The sequence below is a fragment of the Haliotis asinina genome, chromosome 15 (assembly GCF_037392515.1).
Source record: "Haliotis asinina isolate JCU_RB_2024 chromosome 15, JCU_Hal_asi_v2, whole genome shotgun sequence".
NCBI lineage: Eukaryota > Metazoa > Mollusca > Gastropoda > Lepetellida > Haliotidae > Haliotis > Haliotis asinina.
In genome coordinates, this window is record NC_090294.1 from 15,369,142 (window position 1) to 15,390,254 (window position 21,113).

General features: G+C 39.2%; 1 protein-coding gene across 1 annotated transcript in view; it reads left to right on the top strand.

Moving 5' to 3' along the window:
• The window catches only part of LOC137265282 (guanine nucleotide-binding protein G(t) subunit alpha-2-like), a 149,519-nt gene extending 130,322 nt beyond the window's left edge, over positions 1-19,197 (top strand). Inside the window, exons 3-9 of the mRNA XM_067800640.1 lie at positions 4,467-4,590; positions 6,102-6,286; positions 13,131-13,405; positions 13,845-13,973; positions 14,235-14,364; positions 15,169-15,322; positions 16,733-19,197. Of these exons, the coding sequence (XP_067656741.1) occupies positions 4,485-4,590; positions 6,102-6,286; positions 13,131-13,405; positions 13,845-13,973; positions 14,235-14,364; positions 15,169-15,322; positions 16,733-16,917 (1,164 nt within the window). The 5' untranslated portion in view covers positions 4,467-4,484 and the 3' untranslated portion in view covers positions 16,918-19,197. The remainder of the gene's footprint in view (positions 1-4,466; positions 4,591-6,101; positions 6,287-13,130; positions 13,406-13,844; positions 13,974-14,234; positions 14,365-15,168; positions 15,323-16,732) is intronic.
• The last annotated feature ends 1,916 nt before the right edge of the window (positions 19,198-21,113 follow it).

The following is a 21,113-nucleotide window of genomic DNA, read 5'->3' on the forward strand; positions in this document are numbered from 1 at the left end:
AGGGATTTGTTTCCAGATAATAATTAACATGTTCTTCTCATGTCAGTCTTTTTGTGCTTCACCTGCTAATCTTTAAAGGGAAGGAAAAAAGATTTGGATTGTTTTGTTTGTCATGAAGTCAGGGCGGTGAGGTGTCCTTGTTGTTTTAGAATTCACTCATCATGTCGAAGATGCCTGGTTCGATTTCCCATATGGGTACAGTGTATGAGGCCCATTTTTTGTGTCCTCCATTGTGATATTGCTCGAATATTTAGTAAAAACAACATAAAACTAAACTCACCCATTCACTCAATCTTTAAGGACTTGTGATTATGCATGAACTTGCAGCGTTACCTGCAACAGGTAGGCCACAGTGTGTATTTAGAAGTATATGAGAAACATATCTTCCATATTTAATGTTTAAAATATTTTTTTATTTTTCTTCATGGGTACAATATTTTTAAACTTACTATTTCATGTATTGTGCACCTTCAAAAACTAAACTCATTTCACTGAAATTATTATACTGAATGAAATTTCAAATTTGAAAGATGTTTACTTTTTGTCAACATAGTGTAATGATTGAGTTAAAAGCATGTTTGAATGAATGCATATTAACTGACAAGCTTTTCTTACTGTACAAGGTAATGGATAGCTTTGAGGAAATAGCAAAATTCATTGAATGTGTGTAAGATGGGTAACTGTGTTCTCCACAGCTGTATTTTTGGACAAAAAAGAGTGCACCCTTTCAACTCTCTCACACTGACTCACTTCATTTCTATATACAACTTGTATTATCTCAAAACAATCAGAAATTTGCAGCAAATGTACAGTCTGACCAACTCTTAACATATACAGATCAACTTATACAGCTATGAATTGTGGTTCTAACAGACCAAAAACACCAAGAACAACATTCTAGAAAACTTTCCCACCAGTGCTGTGATGCAGTGCTTATTTTGATTTATCTTTTCATTTTACAAACTCCCACCCAAATCTAAAATATGAATTTTAAAGGGACAAACCAAAAAGATGCTGTTCAATTTAAAAATTGCTCTCCGTCATGAGTATTTTTTTTATTATTGTACATGGTGACTATTATCTAAAAAGCAGCAGAAAGAATTTGACATTGTTTAAAGCATTGTTTATGTGAATCAATACAGCATATATCTACATTTGCAATGATTACTTGTAAAATCATGAAAGGCCTTAAATTACTAACCATGTTTTCACTGAATGTGCAGAATTAGGGAAACTCTTTTGAAGTCTGTAGGTATCTCATTTAAACTCTCTGTGTAGCAGTAAGTGACAATGCAATGTGTTTGTTTGTTTGTTTCTTTAACATTACCCTCAGCAATATTCCAGCTATGGCAGTGGTATGAAAAAAAAATCCATCCTGGACCAGCCAATCCAGTGATCAACAGCATGAGCATTGACTATACATTTGGGACACAATGACTTGTGACCTTGGATATTAACACAGTTTGAAATGAAATCGTGTCTGTTTATAATATTTGTATGAATATAATTTTCAAAATGTATCCGTTTTAATTTCCTCTGAATTTATGTTGAATTGCTTGACAATTGTTTATGTAATACACTTTAAACGCAGACAGAAGTATTAACAGAGGATCATAAATAAACTTTGCTTTATTATATTGGATTGAATTTTAACAGAACAAATATTTTATTTATGTTGGAATGAAGCATTTGTAATTATGGTTCCCATTTTTTAAAGGAAAGTCTGATATAATCAGCTCAGTGTTAAATATAGCTCTGTGACAAATGTTTTATTGTTTCAAACACTTTCCCAGGAAAGTATAGAACCTAGTACTTTTGTAGGTAAATAAGCGTATCTGGGATTAAAACTCTCACTCTCAAAGTCAGCCATCTAACCCACTCAGCCACCAGAGCTTCCACATAAATGGAATTCTATATCACGTACTTAGTGTACGAAACATTTTGACACTGATTTTAGGGGTTAAGTTAGGGGGTCGGCTTATCTATAGGGCTGGGTTATACATGGTAATATATGGTACATCAGAAATGGGCTTCAAACATTGTACCCCTGTGCTTGTACACTTTACTATGGGTTTGTTGTCGTACTATATCCTGAGTTGAGTAAATGTCTTTGCTTTAGGAACAATTAAATAAAACACACTGCATTACATGCATACCCACCTAAACAACTGTTTGTTAAAACTGTAATACAGAGAAATGTACCTTTTAATTTAAGGGACAAAGATATAAATTCCTACTACGCTCAGTAATTTCTTTTTTTTTTTCATTTTTATTATCTATAGTCAAGATGGAGTAGATAAGGAGGTGAAAACAACATTGTTTGTCCATTTTGTTGTATCATGTCAAAAGATATTCGACAATGCCATTAATAGTTTTTCTGTTCTCATAAAGAAGGACAAGCCTTTCAGCTTTCATTTCTTGTCATGGGAAAATGTTCAAATACATGGAAACTTGATTTCAACCTCCTCACTGAAATTAATTACTCAGATTTACAAATGTCTAGGCGAACACACCATGCAAATGGAGGCAAGTGACTTTGTGCACCGGTAATTGTCCAGAAAATCGGTTTACAAATTAACATGGTCATGGTTGTAGAAGCTTTCACTGTAGAGTTCAAACCTTTGTTCATGTTCTACTTCAAGTAGCAATACAACCCAGACACATCCTTGTCCTAGCCCTGTCCTTTCACCATGACAATTATATGTCAAAAATATGAAATTATGCCAAACTTTGACAGCAGACAAGATGCAGTTTACTTGGGCACACCTGACATCGAAATGATATCTTATAGACTGAGGCTTGGTCTCTGAATGTATATAATTTTGATAGTAACAAACAAACAAACCCATTTTAATTGAAAAGTAGATGCAGGGAGACCAGAACCTGAACCCAAGGAAATCTAGACTTGCGTCACTTAAGGCTTTAGCGCTGCAGAGAAGGCATGACATTACTACATGACTAGATATCTTAGTATACTAGTAGATACAGTGGAACAGCCTGTAGCTGTGCAAAATCAAAAATGTTTATGGGGAGAACTGCAGAGATATGGTTCCCAATAATATGAACCCGTGAAGGTACAGGGTAGAATAGGCCTTGTGGTAAGAGACGACTAATGGGATTGGATGGTCAGACTCGCTGACTTGGTTTGCACATGTCATTGGTTCCCATTTGTGTTGATCAGTGCTCATGTTGTTGATCACTGGATTGTCTGGTCCAGGCTTGATTATTTACAGACCGCTGCCATATAGCGAAAATATTGCTGAGTGCAGCGTAAAACTAAACTCACTCACTCACCAATACTACGTGAGGCGTTTGAGTGATATGCCTTTCACCTACCCTCTCTCAAAAGCAAAACAGATGTACATCTTCTCTGAGTGGTATTCAGACACTCCTTACATGATTAACAGGAATAAATTTTTAATGGACAGACAACATTTTTTAGCAGTGGATGTGATATTTCGGCGTAGATGCTATCATCTTTATCTTAAGTGACTTGAGAAATTGTCTGTCCTTAAAATATGTCTACTCTTTTTCAGATGTGTCAGATCTGTAGCTTGACCCTCAAAACTTGGAAACTCCAAAATATATTTCGAGGGTGCGGGGAGGGTTCTTGAGAGAAATAGACCCCATAAGGCTAGAATATTGCTGAATGCAGCATTAAACAACAAAAAAAAACAAGCAATATTTTGAGAAATGAATTAGTGATCACTGCAATGAACGGATTAGATTTGATAATGAATTCAATAACAGAGCATATATGCCATTAAAATATAGTACAGGATATTGGATTTACAAGGTAAAGGCAAATGAGGAAGCCAAGGAGGAAGGAGACGCTGAAGAAAAATTATGGGAAAATGTGACAATTTATTCCATTCCTTTGAAAATGTTGCATCTATATGGATATAGATTACATTTTCCTGGCATTAGTTAATTGTATGCTCACAAAATGGAATATCCCCTACCATTTTGAATGGTGTATATTTCTTGTCAATACTTTAGATAAGTGAACATTCCTGTGTATCGTCAGAATTGCATTGATCTGTTACATTTGAGGAAGCTGGGTGCACATTTCTGCTTTCTGTGAAATCCTTCTAGGTAAATTTTCTCAAGACATCTTCAAAACTTGTGAGAGAAGCAAGTTTGGATCAATGAATTTATTAATGTCTTTCCTTACATAACACTTGCCCTGTGATGTTATTGAATCAGGAAAAGGCTCTGCAGCTGAAGCAGACATGATCACCTCTTGTACACTGAGGTGTATTTTCGAAAGCATCCATAACTGTAGAATTCATGAATGTCGGTGTCTGTGATCTTTGACAAGACCCTGTTGGTATTCATTGCACAGACATGTCTGAGTTGCTTGGTTGATTAGGCACACTTCGTGGTCATTTCTGTGAATATGGCAGGTCGAACAGCGGATTATGTTTGTGTGAGTGTGTTCTGTATATTATTGCTTGACTTTGCAGACCTTTTCCCTGTCCAACATGCAAAAGAGTGGGAGGGCCGCGCTGGCGAGGAGTCGGAGTATCGACCACCAGATTGATGAGGAGAGGGAGCGGAGGCAGAAGGAGGTGCAGCTTCTCATCCTGGGTAAGTAGAAGGGGAGGGGGCAGAGCTTCTTATCCTGAATTAGGTGGGAGTGTGAGACGTGGATAAGTTGAGGTTGGGGAGCTTTATCATGGGTAAGTAGAAGAGGAGGGGTGGCAGAGATTCTTATCCCGAATTAGTTGGGAGTAAGTGTGAGACGTGGACAAGTTGAGGTTGAGGAGCTTTATCATGGGTGGGTAGAAGGGGGGAGGGGTAGCAGAGCTTCTTATCCCGAATTAGTTGGGAGTAAGTGTGAGACGTGGACAAGTTGAGGTTGGGGAGCTTTATCATGGGTAAGTAGAAGGGGAGGGATGGCAGAGCTTCTCATCCTGAATTAGTTGGGAGTAAGTGTGAGACATGGACAAGTTGAGGTTGGGGAGCTTTATCATGGGTAAGTGGAGGTGGAGGGGTGGCAGAGCTTCTTATCCTGAATTAGTTGGGAGTAAGTGTGAGACGTGGACAAGTTGAGGTTGGGGAGCTTTATCATGGGTGGGTAGAAGGGGAGGGGTGGCAGAGCTTCTCATCTTGAATTAGTTGGGAGTAAGTGTGAGACGTGGACAAGTTGAGGTTGGGGAGCTTTGTCATGGGTAAGTGGAGGTGGAGGGATGGCAGAGCTTCTTATCCTGAATTAGTTGGGAGTAAGTGTGAGGCATGGACAAGTTGAGGTTGGGGAGCTTCTCATCCTGAATTAGTTGGGAGTAAGTGTGAGACGTGGACAAGTTGAGGTTGGGGAGCTTTTTCATGGGTAAGTGGAGGTGGAGGGGTGGCAGAACTTTTTATCCTGAATTAGTTGGGAGTAAGTGTGAGACGTGGACTAGTTGAGGTTTGGTGTGCTTTTCATTCTGGGTGGAAGGAAGGGAATGGGAATGTAAGTTTCTTAAAGTTAATGAGTTGAAGGTGAGTGTGTGGTAGCATCTGATCCAAGAAGTCAAGCTGAGGCTGGAGGAGTTTTTCATCTCAGATGGGTGGACTGGAGGCAGAGCTTCTTATCCTGAATGAGTTACAGGTGAGTTTGGGCAGCCAACAGGAATAGGGATAAGGTGATGGCTGTGAAGAGGAAGAGTAGGAAGCTTTTCTTCCAGTAAGGAACTTCTCATTCTGGGTGAGTTAAACATTAGGGATGAGGGAGGTTGAGTTGAGTGGAAAGAGAATGATTGATGAGGGGTTGAATTGGAAGAGAATGATTGATGAGGGGTTGAATAGGAAGAGAAGAGGGGTGTGTGGGCTAGACCAGACAATCCAGCGATAAACATCATGAACATTAATCTGTCCAACAGGGATACAAAGTCAACCAAGTCAGTCATCCTGACCGCCCACTGCCGTTTCTGAAGACCCAAAGATCATCATGGATTTTCTCAGTTTTGTGAATCCTTTCAAAAAGATGTGTGTCTTTCGGCACCCTGACTGAACTGGAGTCCCCCTTGATCAGAAGTAACGTGACAGCTCCGATGATTCTCTAAATGTTAAGACTGAGGATGTCCACCATTGTCCAACAGGTGCTTGTTTCTGTGCAGGTGGGGCAGGGTCTGGGAAGAGCACGTTCATCAAGCAGCTTCGACTCCACTACGGCGACGGCTTCCCAGAGAGTGACAGAGGTCAGTTCGTGTCTAGCATCCTCCAGAACTGCTGCAACGCCCTCAATGTCATCCTTGACATGATGAATGAGATGAACGTGGTCTTTGAGAAAGAGGACACCAAGGTAAGTCAGTAGATACAGGCAGGAAAGGGATATGTGCTGCTGTTGCAAATTATCACCATTGTACATTATGTGACTCACATGACTCCATTGGATGACAAGACTGAGGTGAAAATTTTCAAGCCATGTTTGTTTTGTTTTATATATTTGCTCATTAATCTGTCCCTAAAGCATTCAGGGGCAATTTATTTCCTCATTTTTTTCTGAATATTCTTCCAAATTTATGCATGATTCAAACAATATATACTCTTCAAAAAAAAGAAGGGGACTTCAGTTTTTTTATTTACGATTAAAACATATTTAGGAGATTTATAAGAGTCAATCAGTGTTGATGTGATAATATTGAATGTTTGAGAGTGCATCACCATTTGTACTTCCTTACAACCATAGCTATTTGGTATGTAGTTGCTTTTGAAAGATGACTGGTGTATGGTGTGTAATTTGCATGTGTACAATTTTCATTTTAAAAGAAGCGACTAGAAACAAACACTAACAAATGTGTGATGCAAGATGAGTGTCAAAAATAATGTTCTAAGTGATTTCTCGACATTCTTGAAAAATTGTGAAAATCAAGAATGGGACCCCATGCATGTGTATGTGGCTACTTCATTGTGCCTGTGCATATCATGCGTTGTGTTTAGGGGTGGTAATAGAGGGAACTGGTGGTGCATTTAATGTAATAAGGATTTATGGCCTCATGGCCCAGAGTACATCACAGGAGCATTAATAATCAGGGAGTTTATAAGTAGTCATGCCACCAATTTAGCAACACAGGAGAAAGAGAGTGACATTAGGAAAGAATTTGGAAAATGTGGGGACATCATAAATAGGCATACTCTGCAGTTCTTCTGCAAAATGTTTTCAAGTTTCTGCACATTCATTCATGTAAGCCTTTACAAAAAACAACAAAAAAACAGTGGGTACTCCACTGTAGGCCACATCAAGGATGTAAGGGGTAAGGTGGTGACATGAGAAGACATTCTGCATTTTGTCTGCAAACTGTGCTTAGATCTCTGCATTTTTTCCATGAAACTTTTCCGAATAATTTTGAGTAGACGTTCCACGATCTGCCAAGACTAAAGAGTCAGAGCATGACCTGAACTGTGTTCAAAATCCGTCGAGAGGGAGTGTAAACTAACTCGCTTAATCTACACCTGAAAGGGTTTATTAAAAACTAAATGAGGCTTGGCCTCTTTGGATACTTACCATTGAACCTTCAGTATTACAGCATGCTTCTAAAGTGTGTGGCAGTAATCTGCCTCGTATTTGGCAGGCCTTTATGTTTTGAAATTATGTCTATATTCACATGAGAATATTCATGAGAACACTTGAGGTATGCTAGAATGTATAGTCCATTAACAAACCGCAATATAGATTGCGAAGAGAGTTGTAATTTCCTGCAAAGCATGAGGTATGGAGTTGACTTCAGCCTTCGCTCCCAAGAGGCTCCCTGCAGTTCATTTCTCTCATTAGTCTTTCTCCTTAATACCTCCTTCAGATGAAGCTAAAGGTGGGCAAGGACATGTCTTATATGCTCCAAGACACATTCCACACACATGAAAACCTTTCTGGAAATGTGTTGCACATGAGGCTCAAGGGTGTACAAGGAGCTGGTACCGGTACTTGAGTTGTCGTCACTGGTTCAAGTTTAGCACTCAAGACTTATGGTAATCAGGGAGCACAGATAGGCACCAGGTTGTTCTGACAAAATGTTTGTTTGACCTTATTGGCAAACCTCGATGATCTCCACTGACTGTTTATTATTGCTGGTGTTGCAGGTGTCTTTCTAGTTGTGCTGGCTGGACAAAAAGTAGGCAAAATAAAAACTAGGGTCACAGTTGATTTTGTAATAGTTTCAAAATACCTATAATTTGATTATTGATTTAAAAACATTTATACAAAAATGTAAGATCTAAAAACAATTTAAGGGAAGCTCTGTAAAATTCTGTGACTTTGTCATAAGCACTATCAAAGAGCAGTTACACAATTGATCCAGATCCTTTGTCATGTGTTACCAATAAGCTAGATCAGTAGGGAGACAAATGAGAATATGTTTTATGTTTGTAAAGCTCATTGTCTTACCTGGTGTGAAGTGGTGTGGGTTGGTTAATTGTTGAGATTTAAGAAAGGAAGTGAAATCTATTGATAGTGCAGGATGTATGAGAATTTCAACTGTTATAAATAAAGTTTTAAGCCAATTTTTTGTATTAAAGACTCAACAATTTTAACAAAAAAACACTATTTTAAAAAAGATTATCACTAAGAATATTAATGATCCCTTGTTTTGTTTTCTGCATATTTACCTCTCAAAGACTGTTTCCTTATAATGATGTTATCTGTAGCCACCACAAACAATGCATCTGCTAATTACCAATTACAAAATGAAGTGTTACTTTACCCAACCAAAAAAGTTTAGCATGCTCGTTCGTATGCAAGATGGCATAAATCATATTTTACCAAAAATAGTGTGTATTTGCAAATCATACTATTGTCGCATTTCATTTATTGGCTAGAAAATCACCAAAAGCTGTGTTCAGTGTTCCCAATGTCTCCACACTCTCAAACTCGAGAAGGGGTCTGAGGCCACAAATGTCAGTATCGTGTGTGACCTCCATTGGCCTGAATCACAGATGTGCATCAACGTCGCATGCTGTCAACAACTGCTCTGAGCTCACCAACGTTAATGTTACCCCATTCCTGTTTGAGTGCAAGTTCAAGGTCACGGAGGTTATCAATATGGGGGCGAAATTCTTGGACTCTTGTGCCAAGAATATCCCAAACATGCTCTATGAGAGAGGTCTGGAGATCTTGCTGGCCACTGCAGAGGTTGAACATTGTGCTGTTGAAGAAGGTTCCTGGTTAGCAAGGCAGTGTGTGGCCTAGCGTTATCCTGCTGAAACGTAAAGCCATGATTTTGGTGCAAAAACGGGATAACAACTGGTCTGATGATTTCATCACAATATCGTTGTTCATTGAGGTTTCCCCGGACAGCAATCAAGTCTGTTTTACCCATGCCATGGATCCCAGCCCAAACCATAATGCTCCCTCCACCATACTGGTCATGTTCAATGACGTTATTCACATCATAACGTTCACCTGCTCAATGCCATACCCGACGTCTCCTGTCAGCAAAATCGAGGCAGAATGGTGATTCGTCCGTGCATAATGTCCTGTTCCACTGTGCACGACGCCATCACTGATGAATGTGTGCCCATTGTAACGTGCCTGTCTGTGACCTTGAGTCAAGGATACCCCAACCACTGGATGTCGGGAACGCTGTCTGGCGGCATGTAGGCAATTCATGACAGTTTGAGGGTGAACAATAGTGCCTGTAGCATGTTGCAATTTGCGGGCCAACTGTGGTGCACTGGTGACGTCACTAAATATCGATCTTCTCTGGGCATTGTTTTATGGGACCTACCTGAGTGTGGACGATTTATGACCTGGCCAGTTTCTTGCACACGTGACCAGAAACATGAAATCGTGGTCTTGTGCACATTGAAATGACACATTACTTCCTGAAAGGTTTGACCAGCCTGCAGTCTCCCAATGGCTTCGTGTTGCTGATTTTCAGGCATGCCTCTTCTACAGCCCATGCTGAATGCTTCAAATGTGTAAACGTTTTTGATGTTCTGGTGAATGAATTAAGGTGTGTGCATTAAAGCTTCGACCATTGGATGGTTTTGTTCTGTGTGACACAGGAAAAATGCTTTTCTCATGATCACCATCAACATCTGAAAGAAATGCAGGTGCATTTCGATTTTGCATCATGCACCAATACCAAGAGATTTGACAGTGTCAACTTTTGAATTTCAGATATGTTGGAGCATGGATTGTTTTATGGATTTTTCTCCTCAGAAAATCTATGGGCAGAAGGGAAAAAATAAACATAAAATGAGCAGTCAAAGTAATATTCTTTCTAAATACTGACAGTATTTTAATCCTGGCATTTCATGAAGTGTACATGGAGAAAAAACCAAAAAAAATATTTCTTGTAAGGTTTTCATTTTTGGCCTTGAGAAAACATAAGGGTTTTATATTTGGAGCAGGGAAAATGAATTGTTATATTTTTCTTATTCTTGGAAAAATATGACCGGCAGATCTGTAAAACAAGATATAAAATTGGCCTGGTCTAAACATCAAATGAAATATTTCATGAAGAAACAAGCACCATACGAAAATTACTATTAATTTTTTAAATTTTTTTCCTGTGTAGCTAAGAGCACCAGTTAATCAAACTGTGTAAAAATGTCTGACCAAGAAACCTGTTTTGAGGAAGCATGTGTCGGCGCGGAGACTTGAGATTGCTACAAGGCTTCATTGTAATTCCTTTGTTGACTAGCTGGCTATCACAGCACAGTGAGCCAACGTCAAGGCCAATGGCACCGTCTCTGAGAAGTCATTAGGAACATGTTGTTTATTGTAGGGTGCACTCCTGAGAAGAATTAGGGATGCCTGAAGATGTCCATAAGAAGCACGGTGGAGTCAAGGGAGGGCTGTAAAAAATACATGATTTGAAAAAAATTTGGCGTAATAATGTTACTATACAGTTTAGCTCAACAGTAGTATACTGTACAGCAAAAGAAATGCAAGTTTTAAGAAAATGAAATCTCTTAAAAATCTGTTTAAAATCTTGCCAAAAAAACAGAGTTGTGTTTCCTTTGCCGTTCAGTATATTTTGGGTTGGACTTGAATCTTTAAACAGTGTACAAGTCACAAATGCTGGTCATTTGGCTATCACTACGGCTATGAATTATAATTTATTGATTATTGTTAATGATATATGAAATTTTATTTTGTGGGGACATAATCAGTGGTAAAAGAAATAAAATCCTAGAATGTAATTCTTGTTCACTACCAGATATGTAAAAAAAAATGTTATTTAAAGAGCCATAACTCTAATCAGACAGCATCACTTGAGACATGGTATGCTCTTTGCAATGTATTTCATATCTGTCAGTAAATAAATTTTTCAACACACTTATTTCAGCTATTTTACATGTAAAGTTTATATCAGTTGAAGCATGATTTGACAAATGTCAGAGAACTCATTGTAATTATGTTTCTATTTTCTGTGTTGGTGAATCCATAGATGACCCGCCAAACATTAATTGCCTAAACATCATTGGTCAGTGAGAGTAGGGGACAGCTGGCCATAAATGTCCACTTGACTTCTGAGTGTTTATAGGGCTTCAGTCCTGCCTCACAAGGAAACACATTAAACGTGGTGCTTCCTTCAACAAGTGACTTGGTTCAGGAGATGCCTGTCTTCACTCAGCGATGAATGGACACTCTGTGTTATGAGATAGGGATAAGGCTGGGACCTTCCTTGCTTCTCACAGACCGCTGAGGTTGTATACTTCCTAAGGAGCTGAGAAGAAAAATTTTACATTGATACATACAGTGGACACTGATACATTGGTCCACTGCTTCACTAATCCATTAATAATGGTTGCATGCTTTGAGCACACAGAGACACGTGAAGATCCAGGGTAGAATAGATCTTCACCAACCTATGCTTTCCTCAAAATATAACTGAGCATGTCGTAAGAGGTGACTAATGGGGTCAGGTGGTCAGGTAGTCAGGCTCACAGACTGGGTTGACAATTCATCAGTTCCCAATTGCCCAGATTGATGTTCATGCTGTTGATCACTGGACTGACTTGTTTATTTACGCACCACTGCCATATAGCTGGAATATTGCTGAGTGCAGCATTAAACTAAACTCACTCACTTGAGCACATAGTGATATGGAGTTTTGAAGTATAAAAGAGACCATATTTGGAGCTAGTGGGTAAACATTTTTTAAGATGACAGTCAGCAATAACCATCTCCCAGATAGTTTACACATACATAAGAGATCTTTGAATGTCAACAGTGGTGATTTTATCTGAACTGGGATTTATCTTGGTGACTGAAACCCTGAAACACAGGCCACAGTCTGAAGCAATTCACAGTCATTCTGATGAAACATGAAAAGTTTTGTTTTATAGTATTAACAAAATGTGATAGCTTTTAGGATCATAAACATGAAGACTTTTTACAGTTCAGTTTTACATTTGATCATTAGATCATTATTCTTAATTTCAAAATTAACATACCCGTGAAGGTCGACTATGCTTGTCGTAAGAGGCAACTAATGGGATTGGGTGGTCAGGCTCGCTGACTTGGTTGACACATGTCATCGGTTCTCAATTGCGCACATCGATGCTCATGTTGTTGATCACTGGATTGTCTGGTCCCGACTCAATTATTTACAGACCGCCGCCATATAGCTGGTATATTGCTGAGTGCGGCGTAAAACTAAACACACTCACTCACTCAAAATTAACATATATCCCTCACTATTTTGTCAAGCATATTTGTCAAGCATATTTGTCAAGCATATTTGTCAAGATATTACTAATGTAGTTATAATATGTGTCAAGAGGTACTTGAGGGGTAGCAGCACGTTTTCTTAAGATTTCCCATAGGGCTGGGATGGGTAACCCAGATACCTGGGACAGGTGGGTATTAAGTTGGATGCCGGGTACCCGTCTCAATACACATTATCATCATGTCACTATTACATTAAACAATGTAATATGTGACTCTTTTATGATTACAGCGTTGTATTGTTTATGAAGATCTAGACATCATTTACAATCGTTTCTTTTAAATATAATGCATGGTTAAGATACTGAAAACTTGAAAATTTAGCCTCCCACTTTATGAATATATTGCCATCCCTCGCAAATTTGATGCCAGGAATTAATGCAATAGCTATCCAGGTAGGGTAAGGTAATAAGGTGTGGGTTAGAAAATTTGAACCTGTACCAGTCCTAATTTCCCAGTGTTGTGGTTTCAGAGAACCTCGGCTGATTTCCGGAAGAAATACCCACGGATATCCCTGCAGGTGATTCTGAAGAAGTTTACCGAGGATCAGGAAGATGCAGCCAATGAGGAGTCAGCCACGCTGAGATCTCACATCGAGATCACAAAGAGGCTGTCCACGCTGAACATCCTGAACCCTGATAAACCAGACGTCAACCTCCTGCAAGCTGTGTGGAGTGATGGTGGTGTACAGTGCTGTTATGCTCAGAGGAAAAAGTTCTCCGACAGCCTCTCAAATGGAGAAGAATAGTATGTATTGTTATTTTATTGTTTGAATTAATATTTTTTTGTCAAATCACAAACTTTGTATAATTTTGATAACTTTTCAAAAATATTTTTTATTGTTTTGTTGATTGGTGTTTAAATTTTTAACACCATGCTCAGCAATATTCCAACTATATGGTTGCGGTCTGTAAATGATTCAGTCTGGACCAGACAATCCAGTGATCAACAACAGGAACCCATGCTTGCCATAAAAGGCCACTATGCTTGTGGTAAGAGGCGACTGACAGGATCAGGTGGTTAGTTTCACTGACTTGGTTGATACATGTCATCGGTTCCCAATTGCGCATGTTGTTGATCATTGGATTGTCTGGTCCAGACTTGATTATATATAAATGGCCGCCATATAGCTGGAATAATGCATAGTGCAGCATGCACTAAAATCACACTCTCATTCCTTTTTCAGTTTTCTGGAAAATATGGACAGGATATGTCGAAAGAACTTTATCCCCAACATACAGGACATCATGTACATCCGGAACCCAACCCTAGGCGTGCAGGAACATGTTTTCAACATAGACAACTTGACCTACAGGTGGGTGAGACAGCTAGTTAAAACTGTAATACACCACAGAAACCAGCTGTGTATGATAATAGTGAAGATCAAGCAGTAGAGCATCACGGCAATACTGATCCAGTACCCATTGAAGAGTAAGGCAGACAAACAGTGTGATATTGGATATACAGTGATCCTTTAATCTATAGTAATCTTTCAACTAAGATATGAAAAATATCCTGCCTGTTAGATATTTGTTTCCATATGTTGCTTATGTGTTGCCCATGTCCTATCTTCCAGGGTGATAGATGTGGCGGGACAGAAGAGTCTACGTAAGAAATGGATACACTTCTTCGAGGGTGTGACTGCGGTTATTTTCTTTGCATCCCTTAGTGGGTATGATGAGGTCCTTGAGGAAGACACCAGCATTGTGAGTGATGATCTGCCCTGTGGCCCGCTGCTTGCTACTTACATGGCAGGCTTACAACTTTATTTTATAGCCAGCCCAGTGGGCCAAAACATCTCCCAGGGGTATATATTTCACCATCACTATGCAGTATCGGAAATATTGTGAAACAGATTTACAATTGTGGTAGCTAGACAACAGTCATGACCAACCAAACCATACCAGATCAGCCTACCCATTTATCTAACGCTAAATGTGATTGGTCTAGACAATGCTAATACAGCCAATGAATAATGTTGCTATTTTCTAATAGTATGTATAAATCACGCATCATCTAGGAAAAGGCAGTGACAGTGACACTAAAATGTATCAACAGTGATCTCCAAATTGTATGTTTTTGGTTGTTATTTTTTCATTTTGCGTTTGCAGATGTTTATGTTTTCCTCACTACAAGTAAATTCATTAATTACATTATTTTAACACCTTATGTCACTTTGCTATCATTAATACAGGGGTGGCTACATGTTGGTGTCTTTCTTCACACCAAACGATATTCCAGCTGCACGAAGATACATAGCAATCTCATAATTAACCTAGTTCAATGATTGGGAACATCGATATACATAATTTGTGTATGACATGTATTTAACAGGTCAGCAAAAGTGACCAGCCTTGGTAATCCAGTTAACTGCCTCGTCTGACAACGTGGGTTGATGTAGACCAACTCTTACCCATTATATTGCAAGGTCCAGATTAAACCATATATCCAAGCAATGTATGGATGCTGTATGAACAGTGTTTGAGCCCTCTGTATCAACACTGTTCCAGAACAATCTCCAGGACAGCCTCCAGGCCTTCCATGAGGTGTCCCACAACCACTTCCTGGAGAAGACCGACTTCATCTTGTTCCTCAACAAGCGAGACCTGTTTATGGAGAAAGTCCGCAAGGCCAGCATCAGGAAGTGTTTCCCCACATTTGATGGTCAGTAGTATGTGTGGTGGTTGGAGATGGGTGGGGGGGGGTGACTGGATCAAGTAGGGGGATTGATGTTGTTTAGGTGTAGGTCATCTTCAGAGAGTGAGTGAGTGAGTTTAGTTTTACGCCACACTCAGCAATGTTTCAGCTATATGGCAGCAGTCTGTACAAAATCGAGCCTGGACCAGACAATCCAGTGATCAACAACATGAGCATCGATGTGCGCAATTGGGAACTGATGACATGTGTCAACCAACCGACTACCTGATCCCATTAGTCGCCTCTTATGACATCCATAGTCACCTTTCATGGCAAGAATGGGTTGCTGGAGGCCTATTCTACCCCGGGACATTCACGGGTCGCATCTTCAGAAAGTTGGTACAGTGATGATATCTTAATGGCAGAGGTACAGAAGTCACACTTAGAATTAGTGCACTTAGTGCTGCACTGAGCAATATTCCGGCGATGTAAATGATTGAAACTGGACCAGACAATCCTGTGATCAACAGCATGACATCTGTAGATGCAGCTGTGATACGATGACATGTGTTCACCAGGTCAGCATGTCTGACCATGTGATCATATTAATTGCTTCTTATGACAAGCATTGGTTGCTGAAGACCAATTCTAACACAGACCACTGAGATATACTGGATCTGGATTTGACCCGAAAAGTTAGCTGACATTATCTGAGGCAAAATAGTCCCCTAATCACTGCAGAGTCTACCACAGCTGTCGTACCATTATCAAGTACATCATTACTGTCTAACCATAAGGTTTTGTCTGTTTCATATATAGCACCCATTATACATAGGTGCGATCTTTCTTTCTGCCGTTTGTTTATGTGGCATTAATGGACATTAAGAGGATGTGAATGAAATCGCAGTTTTGTCTTAGATACCTTCTAATGTCGATTAGAGATATTTTACATACATATTTACCAAAACAACATCAAGCAGATGTACACAATAAAATTTCCTATCCAATGTGGAAAGTATACAATTTCAGGACCTTCGACATTGTATTTACAGTTTTTGGAAGACCATATTGGATACTGGCTACCTGACTGCCCCTCATCACTTAGAACACAGGCATCTGAAATGAAAACAAAAGCAGCAGTGTTCAGTGAATAATGTCACTCACGTCTGGTACAAGGAGTGAGATTTTACGAGTGCTTCAGTAATTATAGGGCCATGTTTAGTTAGTGGCATTGAGTGGGTGGGATTGTGGAAGAAAAATAGAGACAGTTTGATTACAATAATGGAGTATCAGCTCCAGATCAGTTAGAGACAGAATGCTTCAATATTTGTTATTACCTATGCGGGCGAAGAGATCCCATGTAATATCTTTCTGATATTTGCACAGTGTGCAATTTAGTGATTCTCAGCATTGACTGGTTAATATTGCTATCCGCAGGTGATAACGAGCCAGATACCTGCCTCAAGTACATCAGGGAGCAGTTCCTGCAGCACAAGCCTGGACACAAGCAAGTCTACATCCACGTCTCCTGTGCCATTGACGTCCAGATGATGAAGGACATCCTCTCCAATGTCGTAGATATCATCGTTGAGCTCAACCTCCGCAAAGCTGGCAACTTTTGATTGATGGAGAGGATGTCTGTCATTATCTCAATGGATATTACGTCATTAGAGATAAAATGAAATGAGATTGTTATGCAGAGATGTGGATTCTAATTTCACCATCACAAAAGAAGGCAGAGGTTTATTCCAATATAAAATGGTTTCTGTTAATTTAATTCAGTCAGAAGGACCTGTTTCTTAATTTTTTGGTTCTCATCAAAAAACTTACAGCTAGCTTTCAAACACCTTTAGTATCTTAACCCGTTTTAGCTTTTAGATGTCAACCATTTGTACATCAAATCTGAGACAGCTCCTCCCTTGTGTCAGTAAGTATTGTTTAAAAGGAAAGAAATATGAAGTGTTTCACTGCAAAACCTAGATGGCGCAATTCACCCATATGACACTTGAATATTGTTAGTACGTTTCACATGTTACTGTTAACCCTGCCATGGTGCAATTTTGTTGTTTAAAATCCTACACAAAAGTCAGAAACAGGGAAAGGTGAAACACTTCACTGGAATTAATCCGATGTTTCTGAACAGGCATGATTTCATTATCCAAGGGAATATTAGATAAGAGCTCTTTTCCGATGAATAACATTTAAAAGTTTTTTTTGTGGCAAAGTGTGAAACCTTGACGATGAGTATTTGAGTAAGGGAGGCCATGGGACTCAAGAATGGAGCTAAACGGGCTAGAGCTGTCATTTATGTATGACATTGTAATGAATTGCTGAGGAGAAGGCCACCACATGGTTTAGAAGTGATATGAAAATGTTTTCAGACGGCATTCTCATATTGAAATGACTGGTGATTATGGTGTGATGAAGATTGCGAACTGGCACAGGTAGTGAGATGAAATGAGGAAGAATATGGTTTAGAAATGACCAGATTAAAGGACTTTTGGTACCATGAAATGTGTAAGGTTCATGAGGCAATGTAAAAGTGATGTGATGATCTTCAACTGATGTGAAATTGGCTCTGACAAGAAATGTTTGAAACATGAAACACATCGATCCCACCTTGAATGAAATAAGAACTACAAGTACCATGAAATATACCTCCAAGGGGGCACAGTTCTTGGCTTGGGACTGATATGAAGAATGGTGTTGAAGAACCATGAGACCTGTTATGGATTTGGACCAGAGGGAACTGAAATAATCTATGAAGGTATCAGTGTGAGATGATGCACGTGTGACATTGTTATTGTCAGAAATTGCAGGAGGAATGGTGTTGGACTGACAGAAACTGACTTTACAGAAGGTTAACAAGAAGGCCAAGTGCTATTGTAGTTTGATGTGAAGGATATGATGGTGTGAAATTTTGAATTGCAGTATCATGAATCATGATTAGGATTGGCATGAATCATGACTAACTGGCTCTTGGAGCAGAGGTACAGTTTTTAACTTTATAGAAGAATGGATTGAATATGATATACCATGAGTCAATGTTTATAAACCAACATTGATGATGGTCAAGAGATGATGGAAATATGGATTTTCAGGAACCTGAACCATGCTTATGGCTCCAAAGACGTCAAGAGTCATGGAAAAGGTGTATTGTGTGGAACATAGACAGGTTGACAGACGTAGTGAAGTGTTCTGGAGGACGTAAAGAGGAAAACAGCCACAAATGTATTCATGTCCCCAACTTTGTTGCTCTGTCATGATAAGAAGTTCTGAGCAAGCAAGTGATTGACCAGCTGGACATAATGACTTCAAACCAATGCCGATTGCAACTGAGGAGAATGTCATTGGCTGATGTCTGTCTTTATGAAATCTAAGTCACAGGATATGGTGAATGATGAATGTCACAGTGAACAAAGAATGTTCTTATGCTGATAAAGGAAGGGATCACACATGTGACACAGGTAAAAGGTCTGTTCGCTTATAAAGGGATCACATATGTGATGTGGGTGGAAGGTATTTGTGCTGATTGAGGAAGAGATCACACATGTGACACAGGTGAACGGTCTGTTTGCTTATGAATAGAGGGATCACATATGTGATGTGGGTGGAAGGTATTTGTGTTGATAAGGTGACAGGTGGACGGTACTTTTGCTGAAGAGGAAGAGGTCACACATTTGACTGGTAGAAGATCTTTGTGCTGATAAAGGAAGGGATGACATGTGACACGGATGGAAGGTCTGTGTGTTGATAAAGGAAGGTATGACATGTGACGTGGATGGAAGGTCTATGTGTTGATAAAGGAACGGATCACAAGTGTGATACAAGTAGAAGGTTTATGTGTTGAAAAGGAACGGATCACACATGTGACACAGGTGAGAGATCTGTTTGCTCATAAAGGAAGGGATCACACATTTGATATAATTTGAAGGTGTGTGTGTCAGTAAAGGAAGAGATCACATGTGTGGCAGCTGAAAGGGCTATATGCTCATATAGGATTGGATCACACATGTGACACAGGTGGAAAGTATTTGTGCTGATAAAGGAAGGGATCACACATGTGCTGCAGATGAAAGGTCTATGTTCTGATATCAGATTTGATAACTTATGTGACACAGGTGGAAGGTGTGTATGCTTTGACAAGGGAAGGGATCACACATGTGACACAAGTGGGAGGTCTGACAGCTGATAAAGGAAGTTATCACACATGACACAGGTGGAAGATCTGCGAAGGATTACTCTGCTATGAGGATTACTTGTAGTACAGTCCAAAGATGGAAGCTGGTTCTCATGCCCAGTAGGATATGGTCAAATGAAGAATGTCCAAACATGGTCAAAGGAATAATGTCCAAATATGATCAAACAGAGAATGTCCAACATGATCATCAAGGGTATAAGCTGAAGGTGTGTGAGCATCTCAGAAAGATGCAACCTGTGATTGGGTGTGATAATGTTTCGGATCAAATATAGCACACCCTCATCCAGGAAGAATATAAGAAGGCTCCTAGGTATCATTATTTTTATTACTTACTTATTATTCTTACTGTCCAAGGCCACCCTATCTTAGCCTCCTCTTTAAGGATGGAGTTCTCTACACACCGAGTGCATGATTCATAATATCAGGGCTGTAGGCTCCTGTTTTTAAAAACTTCTGGACACCTAGATCAGGACACCAGATCAGGTAATTTTCATGACATCTGAAAGGAATTAAAGACTTCGGTTCTGTATCAGCATCACGAATATCAGAACTTGAGATTCTTAAAGACCATAATAAAGATAAATTCTTGTTATTGAATGGAATCTTTCCTAATACTTAAGTAATTTTGTGTGATTGTCGGATCTGGTTTGCTTTTTGGCTTCATAAAATGTGCTTAATTTTCATGGGAATGAAATCAGCAAATACTGAGACCATTGCTGAGAACTAAAATACCTTTTGTCCAGATTTAATCACAGTCCAATCCCGTGAATAAGGTTTCTGACTTGGTCGAAATATTGTTTTTGAATTTTTTATCTCCTGCATGTGAATGTGGAGCAAACCCATAGAATATATTTTAAGGCAACTGTATCACTTCCCATGGTGTTTTTGTATTTACCTGTAAGTCATAATCCTGATTGTTTCACATTGTTCATGTTAAACAGTATATTGTCATTGTTCCTGTGAAATGTTTTAAATATATGAGTATATGCATGAACACTGCTTGTCAGGTGGAGATATCCATAGTGTGAAGTTGTGACCTGACCGCTATTCTCATGGCTGTAGCTAACATGGGGACTACACTTGCTCTTTCGGAGTGTCACTATGACCGATTTCTTATCATTCTGTCATGGAGTAACCTCCCTTACCATGAAAATAATGTTGGCTACAGCTCTGATTATGTTTCACATTTTAACACAAATTTTGGCAAAAAATACATGTGAAGCAAATGACAAAAATATTTTATATGGAAATAAATAGTCTATTAAAATGTCAAGCTATCTGATTTGTTGCTTGAATATTTCAGCATGACATTCAATTCAATGAAATTGGGATTTGGGGACCCTGTTGTAAAAAATTATAGCGTGTTTGATTTTGATCTCGAAAAGGTATTTGTATTATGTTAGTCTGCATTGGATTTGATCAGATTCACTTTTTTCATAACTTTCATGATAAAACAGTACCATGTTCATATAGTCTGCACTTTGGCACTTGCACCCATCAGCACCACACAAATTTTGCATGATAGCACAGGATAGCATGAAGAACCAACATGATATCTGCATGCATAGGAAGGATTCTAACATGGGATCCTTTTGGGATTGTGCTCAACCGGGTCTG